This window comes from Octopus bimaculoides, chromosome 2 (assembly GCF_001194135.2).
Source record: "Octopus bimaculoides isolate UCB-OBI-ISO-001 chromosome 2, ASM119413v2, whole genome shotgun sequence".
Taxonomy (NCBI): domain Eukaryota; kingdom Metazoa; phylum Mollusca; class Cephalopoda; order Octopoda; family Octopodidae; genus Octopus; species Octopus bimaculoides.
Genome location: NC_068982.1, coordinates 129,968,103 through 129,978,631, shown reverse-complemented (window position 1 = coordinate 129,978,631; position 10,529 = coordinate 129,968,103). Strand labels below are relative to the sequence as shown.

General features: G+C 35.3%; 1 protein-coding gene across 1 annotated transcript in view; it reads left to right on the top strand.

Annotated features, from left to right (window-relative positions):
- The first annotated feature begins 8,496 nt into the window (after window positions 1-8,496).
- The window catches only part of LOC106875938 (uncharacterized), a 13,829-nt gene continuing 11,796 nt past the window's right edge, over window positions 8,497-10,529 (top strand). The window contains exon 1 of the mRNA XM_014924256.2: window positions 8,497-9,055. Within this exon, the coding sequence (XP_014779742.1) occupies window positions 8,977-9,055 (79 nt within the window). The 5' untranslated portion in view covers window positions 8,497-8,976. The remainder of the gene's footprint in view (window positions 9,056-10,529) is intronic.

Below are 10,529 nucleotides of genomic sequence, written 5' to 3'. Positions count from 1 at the left end.
CGTTAATTTCACGAGCAGGCTGTTCCGTTGATTTTACTAAGTTATCACAATAATACTTTTAATTTTGTCAAAAAAGGAAATATTCTTGTAATTGATATTTTGACGCAAAAATTAAATTTCCGATCACAAAGTAAAATATTTTGCTAGACATTAGACATTCAAAAATTGTTAAGCAACTCGGTTTGTGAAGTTGACTTTCAAACGTTATCATTTTAACATGTTTCATAAACTACACTTCTAATATGTACGAAATAATTCAAACGGTCTGACTAAAATGATCAAATACAGTTCAATCAAGGTTTCAAGCACAACATTTTGTGTGTTTGAACTCTCCTGATGTAAAGCTCCACCCGAAGTCTATAAAATAAATACCAAATCAAATATTGGGTCGAATTTACTCGATCTTCTTCTCCAAAATGTATGGCCTTTAGATTAATGATAGAAATCTCTACTGAATATATGGGAAGATGTCTGTAATGTATTAAGCTGACCTATTTTACTAAGGATATATTATTTGCTTGAAAGAAATCATAAAAGATATGATTGTGATTATTTCCTTTCTTAAACATAGCTAAGATCTTCCACCCTGTGAAGATTACAAAAACAGTTTAACAATAAAAACATTTAACCGTTCTTCATCTGTACTCATTTTTACTTCCGCATTTTTTTCTTAAATTTTCTTTCTTTTTTGTGTTTCTTATACATATGTAAGGGGTGTTATATGCCATTCTCATTCTGTCATAGCTTACCAGCTTCACTCTGGCTGCTCGAACTCTGACAGCTCGAATAAATAAATGAATGAATGAATAAATAAATAAATAAATAATACCAGCTGACCGTGCTTATCTTAATTTAATAGGAAAATTTAGCTGCAGTGTTTTAAAGAAGGCAATACAGGGTAAGTAACTCCTAACATGTTTACAGAATTATTTCCCTTGCAAGGTAGACTCCTTAAGTATAAATTTAATTAACAGTATTGTTGATGCGTCGGATAAAATGTTGGTTCGATAAAAGAAAATACCAGTTAAGGATCGAGATCGATGTAATCGGCGTGCCCCTTCGCTTGAACCAAAATTAGAAAGAATTATATATGTTAGTCGTTTTATTTAATGATATTCTTAGTGTGCACTTAGAATTAATCAAGAAAGTATATTATATTCATAAATCTTAGCTATTTTTCAAACCATATATTTTTGGTTAACAGAAATTTATAAATATGTGTGAGCCAAAAGAGGAATTCCTACATAGCCACTCGATTGGCTACCATTGAAATTTACGTCAAGCCGCACTGTAACATCTTAAAAAGGGGAAGACTCTTGTCATTACAGATACATACAAACGCATTCAAACCTTGACCATTGTGTTTATACTGAACATACATACATACATACATACATACATACATACATACATACATACATACATACATACATACATGCATACATACATACATGCCTGAATCCTTGCATACATACACACATACACACAAACATGCATACATACATACATACATACATACATACATACATACATACATACATACATACAAGAAAAAGTATATACCGTCAAAGAGGTCAGCTGTCTAGCTGATCTGAATATCTCCTTAAAAATTAAAAAGAAAAAGAGTAACTATCGACAACTGCTTCGAAACCTCCATCTTCTATATCCAAGTTACAAATTTACATCGTGGAATTTTTCACTGAAAGTTTTACCAGCCATAGTATGCAACACATAAAAGAAATATTAAATAAGTGCCTGGAAGTTTTTAGAGTGGGGAAACGCTTTACACAGGGTCAATGCCATTCTCTAATCGATGCATACATTTGCCTTAAAGAAAGAAGTAATCATCATTGCATGCAAACTTGATCGCAGGTGTTACATTAAAGTGTTCGTTCTCCTAAAGAGATGGCTAAACAAAAACAAGTTCTCACTTTCCCAACTGTTGGATGACCGTTGCTGGTCTTTGGTGAATGTATATCTGAACACTCAATATGCATCTTCGTGCAACTGAAATATGTAAATGGAGAGATTGGGTGAAAATCTGCGAAAATCGCTCGTTACTGGATTTTCTTGGTAGTGCTTGAGTGTGTTTCTCCCCCATAACTTCTATCCGCTTCCAACAGTCAGAAACCCAACGAGAGCAGTTAGTATCGATGCCTTCCACTTTTGAAGGTTTGATGTTACTCGCCAAAATGGTCTTCAGCTGATCTTTGAAATTCCAACCAAGCAACGACCGTGGTGTTGTAGGCCGTAGGGGATCTTATAGGTGTGATGTGAATCAGATTTGTGCACTACGTACAGATCCATTTCCTTTGGTGTCTATACAGCGTGGATTCGATGCTGTTCGTGTTGGTTCGACAGAGGATTTCTGTGAGGGTAATTTTATCTTGTCAGGAGACGGAATAGATCTTCTGAAAATTTTGAAAATTTTAAGTAATGAAGTATCTCAACTTACACCTATTCAAGAATAGTCAACATTTTGGATGCTGGATTTGATTACAGGCAAACATCAGTTCTAAATGCTTCCGCAAGAACTCCAAACACTTAGCGACTACAATTATAAACTTCGTAACTGGCACATATCACAGTATTTCTCATCTATCCTTTGAGAGAGACGTGCCCAACCAAACCGCTCTTATCATAACGAGACACTATAAAGAAATGACTTTCGTAGAAAACTAATGTACAAGGAACAGTTTCCACACATATTATGACTAAGAAGATAAAAATGATTTGAATCAACCCACTCCACAACGTATATGTAACATCGTTATGCCACCAACCTAACTGTATCTATAAAGAAATCATTCGCCAACCAAAAACAACCACAAACACCCCGAGCACAATAACATGAAACTGAATCATTATTACCTAGCCAGCATTGCATACCAGATCTCACACCACAATCGAAGATATACACCTAACAAGTTCCCACTTTAAATCCTGCTTGTATGTCAACAGAACCTCTATCTTGTTCACTTACATGATCGTACACATCTAAGGTGGTGAAGTTATTTTACTAATTTTTTTATTTTCAGAATGAATAGAGACAAAGGTAATATATTTTAATAGAAATATAGTACTAAAAGGGTTGAATTCAAATGCCTCATACCATTGTACCCATTTGTCTTGTTGATCTTGCATCAAGAATAAACGTTGGTTCTAATCATAAGTAGTATTATGGTCAATGCCCTGTCTATCCTACGTTAAGTTCACAATACAAAGGCTTCCACTACCTCCTCTATCACCACGAGTATTTCATTCATGTTTTCTTTTATGTACGATCTATAAATTGAAAATACATTGCTTTATCTATTTAGTTGTTTTGCTTCAGCAGCAGCAACTATTAGGTTAGTTAAATAGTATTCAATACATAATCCAAATTTGGAAGGAATAAGAGTTACTCGAAAGTGAATTAAAAACTATAAGTAGTTCTAATTATCATCAGTTTGCCGTCTACCTATTTATTTCTCAAATTGTATTTACCGTCTACTTCTCAAAAATGTGTTGACATTTTACTTGCTCGCAACTTATAGCTTTAAATTGCTCTGCAGTTTCAGGCTATACAACAATGGAATGTGTTGTCATAAAATGTGCTCACCTAGTCAAACTCCCCGTTCTCAAAACTGTAACACAAACATTGTTCTCATTTGTGCCTAACCGTCCCCAAGTTTTCAACTACAATTTCGGTATATTCTTCAATATAACATCAACAATGTTGATTAACCATGGTGTGTTGCTGATGTGTCTATAACTACAACTATCTTTCTTAATTCACAATACAACAGAATGTTTATTTAGTTTTATATAATGACGTCTATGATCACCGATTATTTTTTCCCCACTTGACTACCCCATTAACGCCTTAGAAACTGTACAAGAAAACTCTGTATCCGACTTGTTTAATGAAGTTCCTTGGCTGCCATACTTCTGTCTACATTTCTTATATTTGGCTCAGCTCCTGACATAAACTTCTACACATCTCCCGTTCCCTCAACGAAAAATTCGATAATTGTGATACTCAAAAGTTGACTGTCAAGGTCAGCTGCTAAGACCTGTTCCCTTCACTAACTTAGTATACTATTTTATCATTCTTATTGATTGTCTTTTTGATCTCAATCGCTTCTACAAAAATCTAGTAATTTAATAAGCATTGGTTTCTGATTAACTGCTCAGCATTTGTGATTGCAAGGTCTCTGAGAACTTTGTCATGTCTTCACGAATAGAGATATATATCTCTTTATTTTGACAGAATAAGAATACAAGCTTATTCTTGTATTCTTGGGTATCTCAATCTCAATACTATATTCATTTAACATTGTCATCAAGGTTCCTTCTATGTAGATTGACTAGTATTAAAAGAGTGTCATAAACTGATGTCCATTTGAAGGATATTATATAAGGCAGCGAGCAGGCAGAATCGTTAACACGCTGAGCAAAATGCTTGGCGGCATTTCGTCTGACTTTACATTCTGAGTTCAAATTCTGCCGAGGTCGACTTTACCGTTTTTCCTTTTGGGGTCGATAAGATAAGTACCAGTTGAGCACTGGAGTCGACGTAATCGACTAGGCTTTCCCCAAAATTGCTGGCCCTGTACCAAAATTTGAAAGCAATATGAAGAAGATAGATAGATAGATAGATAAATAGATAGATAGATATCCTTTAAGTTCGTTTATGAGAAATGTTTTGAATATGCATATAAAAGCTCCTATTCTATTTTGCCGTCTGTAACCTAATGACGCTAACTGGCGATACCAGTTTTTTGGGGTCGCACCGAGCTGTGCCCATATAACGTAGGATAAATATAGTAATAGTAATAATAATCCTAAGATGGGATCAATAAATATTCTAATGCATCGCTGCGCGCGTTTCCACAAATCACATATTTCTTAAGACCACAGTCAGTATTCCTGTAATGGTAACAGTGCTGTCCGTAGTATCCATGGGCATCAGGTGGATCATGTTCATGCATTCATTTCTCCGCGGCTTCGATTGATAAAACGTAGTGATAATGCACAACTACGTAGTATCATGAAGTATAATGTTAAAGATTAGTTGGATAATGCAATTCCAGTTAATTCTCCTGTATTAAATAGAAAAATAAATCCTAATGATCATAATGTAATAAAAATAATAAAAGCGCCCTTTTAAAGCCTAGCCAGGCTCATGGCCCCGGTTTCTCGGTTTCAATGGCGTATGCGTTCCCCAGCTGGACGGGACGCCAGTCCATCGCAGTGTTACTCATTTTTGCCAGCTGAGTGGACTGGAGCAACGTGAAATGAAGTGTTTTGCTCAAGAATACAACGCGTCGCCCGGTCCAGGAATCGAAACCACAATCTTAAGATCATGATGCTGACACCCTAACCACTAAGCCACGTGCCTCCACAATGATCTTAATGTAGTGAAAAAAATTTTAATAGGTGAGCCATAAATAGTAGCTGGTCAACTAAATACTTTAATTCTTGTCGGAATTGCAATAATTATTGTGGCGGCTGTGAAGTATGCTCGTGTGCCGACGTCTATACCAACTGTAAATATGTGGTGAGCTCACATAATAAAACCAAGAAGTCCAATAGATAGTATCGCATAAATTATTCCAAGACTTCTGAATGTTTCTTTTTTTAATGAGTAATTAGAAACAATATGGGAAATTATACCAAATCCTGATAGAATTGACATATATACACTTCTGGATGTCCAAAGAATCAAAATAAATGTTAATCTAGGACTGTGTTTCCCCCGCCACTCTTGGATAAAAAAAAATGTGGTATTAAAATTGCGTTCAATTAGTAGTATAGTAATTGCACCAGCAAAAGCTCGTCAAGATAGAAGTAAAATTGCGATAATAAAAATAGATCATACAAATAACGGGAGACGTTCAATTTATACTCCTTCTCATCGTATATCAATGATGATAGAAACATGTGATTTGTGGAAATGCGCGTAGCGATGCATTAAAATATTTATAAATTGCTTTCAAGGATTATTATTATTATTATTATTATTATTATTATTATTATATAATATGCCACCCCTCCATACACACTAGTAGCTTACCTCCTCAGACATTTGCTTTCTTCCATGTTTACTTTTTCTCTCAACAAGCTCTCGTCTCTTAGTATCATTCACGCTTTTTGCCATAAACGTGGATTAGTTAAGAAAACAATATTTGTATTGAACACACTATTTATCGCCCAGTTGCTCGACGGAATGCATAATAGTTATGACGTCGCCCCAACTTTAAAAATTATTATGTTTATGCAATAAACAAATCATTAGTTAGTTGGAACCTTCGGCCATATAAGAATTCAATGCCAAGAATATCAATAAGTTTATTTATTCTCTTGTTATACATACATGAATATTGATATCAATACTATTATCAATATCGTGTTATAATTAATAATGATATTTAGAATGTTATTTCTGTTGAAGTTTTTCTGTTGTTTTTGTTGTTATTGTTGTTGTTGTCGACTTGGTTCTTTTCGAAAATCATTATTTCTTTCATTTCTGAAGGCGTCCAAGAAATTCATTTAAAATAAATGCAGGACACCCCTAGTTTGTTAGAGCAATGATGAGGATGCAGTAGTGGTTAGTTCATCAGTCCAGATTCAATATTCCAGAGCAGTGTTTCTCATAGGGAAGAAGCAATCCCCGCTTAAGGATCGAGGCTAAGAAAATTGAGAAGAGGACGAACAAATTGTCATGTATAATAAAATTACAATGGTTTTAGACTTTTTAAACTCCCCCGTTGCCATGGCTAAAAGAGAAAAATTATATGAATGCAAAATCTATTTTGTTTCCTCAGTTATAAAGAGATTGATGAAGCAAAAAATTTCACCAATATTGAAGATGTATTGTGATCTCTCAATCTGAGACCCACTTTTCTAGAGTGCGTTCTCATTGCCTTTTCCGGCCCATGGTAGGATCTGAACACAATACTGTAAGCTATCAACTTAGCTACCATGTCCACACAAAACTGCGGTAGATACCGAGGGCTAAGTGAGTTCACTGTTTGACTGCTGAATATGTTGGCAATAGACGTAATGTATTACTGGTGACAGGATACAAACCACTGAATCATTGTCTATTTGTCCAGTACACTAACAAGTTGATCATCTTCACTTTCATGAGTTCGGAGACGAATAGAAACTATATTTAAGTTTATGTACCTCTAACACTAAGTCGTGTGCGCGAGACTGTTTTGATTCAAGATCAAAACCAAGTCACTTCGCTCGCAGCTCGCTGTCTTGAGAAAGGCATGAACGTTACTGTCTCATTCGTTTTCACTTATAACTATGCTTCATATTTAAAAAAAAATCAAATTCTGAACTCACAAATTTTTAATCAGTCAAATATTATTCAATGGTGGCCGGTTCTCTACTATTGGTAAAAGACTTATAGACATTGTAGACTTAAACCAACACTGCGGGTAGTGGTATTACCCGGGTTGTCATTAGCGAACTCTATCCTACCTCAAGCATTCAGCGGCATAAGAAATTTTTCCGGTACGTCCTGCCAGTCTCGGAAGTTCCTAAAAAGGGCTACGGGTGCCGTCATTCCTCTTCTGATTAAAAAAGACTCTGTTACGAAACATTTGCGAAGGACAACGTTCAACCACTTACAAAACCTGGCGATGGATCCTAACAACTAACACCTTTACCATACATTATCAGTTGCATTAGCCGTTGCATGTTTTGTTATAGATACTCTTGCTTTAGATGCTCTGTTACTTCATCCTTCATTGTTGCTGTTGTTGTTACTATTTCTGTTTCGATCATGTTTTAATTGTTTTTTGCCTACGTTCTATTATTTTGTTGCTGCTTCTTCTGCTAACGCTGTCTCCTTCTCGTTGTTGCACAATAACACTTTTTTCCGGTATCACCTTCTTCCTTTAGTCGAAATGTTTATTGCCTCAAAGTTAAATTATATTGAATACCGCCGCCCCTACTTCTAAAGTGTCAAAACGAAAGGCTAGTTTGCTCAGAATACTTACTTAGTAAACAAAACACTGATCGCACCTTTCTGGAAAACTTTCTTTCAACACAGCTTTCTTTTCCTCTCTCCAAAGTCAACAATTCTCGTTCTTTCTATAGTTCTGCCTTTCTCTAACTGCCATGACCCCTGCTGCCTTTCAACATTAATCTCTCTCTCTTTTTCTCACTCTCTTTCCCTCTCTCTCTCTCTCTCTCACTCTCTCTCTCTCACTCTCTTTCCCTCTCTCTCTCTCTCTCTCTCTCTCTCTCTCTCTCTCTCTCTCTCTCTCTCTCACTCACTCTCTCTCTCTCTTTCTCCCCTATTATGTCTTCTTTTCTTCTCTTAGTTACTCTCTATCTGCTATTACTCGCGTGCAACTTTTTCTTTGTTCATACTTCCTCTGTTTCTTTTTCGTGGTGTAAACACATTTAGACAAATATCCTGACATTGCTATACATGCAAACACATGTATAAAAATATATGCATACATAGACAGACACAAATGTATACAAAAACACACATAAACGCACATACCCACATAGGTGCACTGACCACAGAACCTCAAACATTTCACTGTTTTACTTTAAAAGACTCTTCTTTCACACAACTATTCAGTAACAAAAGCGGAAGAATTAATCATCTTAAGCGAACTGCATTGTTTCGCAGCCACTCTGGTGTTATGACATCGGCAAATCTTACATGTGGCGCTGTTAAATCTGCAATATAGACACAAGGAGATATAACAAAGACATCAGTAACGAAATCCTTAAAACATTTTGAATACTCCCCACATCATTAGTGTGGTCACTATTAAATGTCAAATCGTCAAAAACCAATTTGTATGTATACATATATCCAGTGATCTATCTAGTAATATCTAGTAATAACTGGTAGGGACAAATAGACTTAATTTCCCTTTTTATAGTATCACCTAACAGACAAGTAATCTGAATATCCGGTCTAGGCCGCGTTTACGTCAGAAAAATAAATATAGTAACATGGACTTAACGGATTATCATCAACGTCCACTCTCAGTTTCTATATTGATGCTTACATTCAGTTTTGTTTTACCTTCAGGTAAGTCTTTTATATTTCTTAATTGAGAAAATTTTAGGGAATGCATTTTTCAAAGTAATTTTTCCTTTTACTTAAAATTTCACTTCAAACTTTCGTTGCTTATACTTCCTTTTGTTTTGTTTTCTTTGATGATTTAGGAAAAAAGTAGCTGCTTTCAGAAATAGTAATTTTTTTATACTCATCGTCGTCATCATCGTAATCATCGTTGTTGTTGTTGTTGTTGATGATGATGATGATGATGACGATGATGATGATGATGATGATGATGTAGTTGTTGTTGTTGTTGTTGTCATCGTCTGGTAAATTCGTGTCCCTTTGCCTTGTAGTAAATGAAACTAGAAATGCCTGAAATTACTTAAGAGAACACCTTTTTCTCCAGCCCGTTTATTTTCGTTGCTTCTATTTTTGTCAGCAGACGACAGATTTACAATTCAATGCTACAGGAGTTAGAATAAAGACGCCAAAGGTTCTGATCAGTTTGTCAAATTAGTGGAATTAATTATACTATCTGTAATTAGAATTTATGAATTGGGTTTATTTCTTCAATTTTTTGTCTTATAAAACCCAGCTGCTATAGAGGAAGAAATTTTAAAAAACTAGAATCAACGTGTTTTTTCTTCATTTTCATGGTGAATTTAATTAAAATTCTTGCTATAGAAGCGTGTGATAATCCCTAGATCTTCACATAATGTCTGTACAATTGACGTGTTTCACAGATATTTCACTCTAAATAAAATTTCATTCAAATTGTTATCCTTATCCGAATTACATCTCATCTGATTGCTCTCTTGTATTTTTCTTGAAACCCATAAGATAATCACGCAGATTTTGTTAATCTCTGAGATCCCAGTATATGTCTCACGATATGACCAGAAAGCATTTACATATTGAAATAAATCAACCAAATATTTTATATCGTATGTTAGAGATTCCTTAAATATATGGTATTTGTAATTTCTTATTTTCACCTAGATGTTTCTTTAAAATTTATCTGTTATGCAAAGATATACACTTCGGGTTACGATCTTTATATACATACATACATGCATACATACATACATATATATTTTGCGCTTTTACTTGATTCAGTCATTTGACTGCGGCCATGCAGGAGCACCACCTTTAGTCGAGCAAATCGACCCCAAGACTTATTCTTTGTAAGCCTAGTACTTATTTTATCGGTGTCTTTTGCTGAATCGCTAAGTTACGGGGACGTAAACACATCACCATCGGTTGTCAGGCGATGTTGGGAGGACACAGATACACAAAGATATACATACACATACATATATATACATATATACGACGGGCTTCTTTCAGTTTCCGTCTACCAAATCTACTCACAAGGCTTTAGTCGGCCCGAGGCTATAGTAGAAGACACTTGCCCCAAGGTGCCACGCAGTGGGAATGAACCCGGAACCATGTGGTTGGTAAGCAAGATACTTACCACACAGCCACTGCTGCGCCTATATAT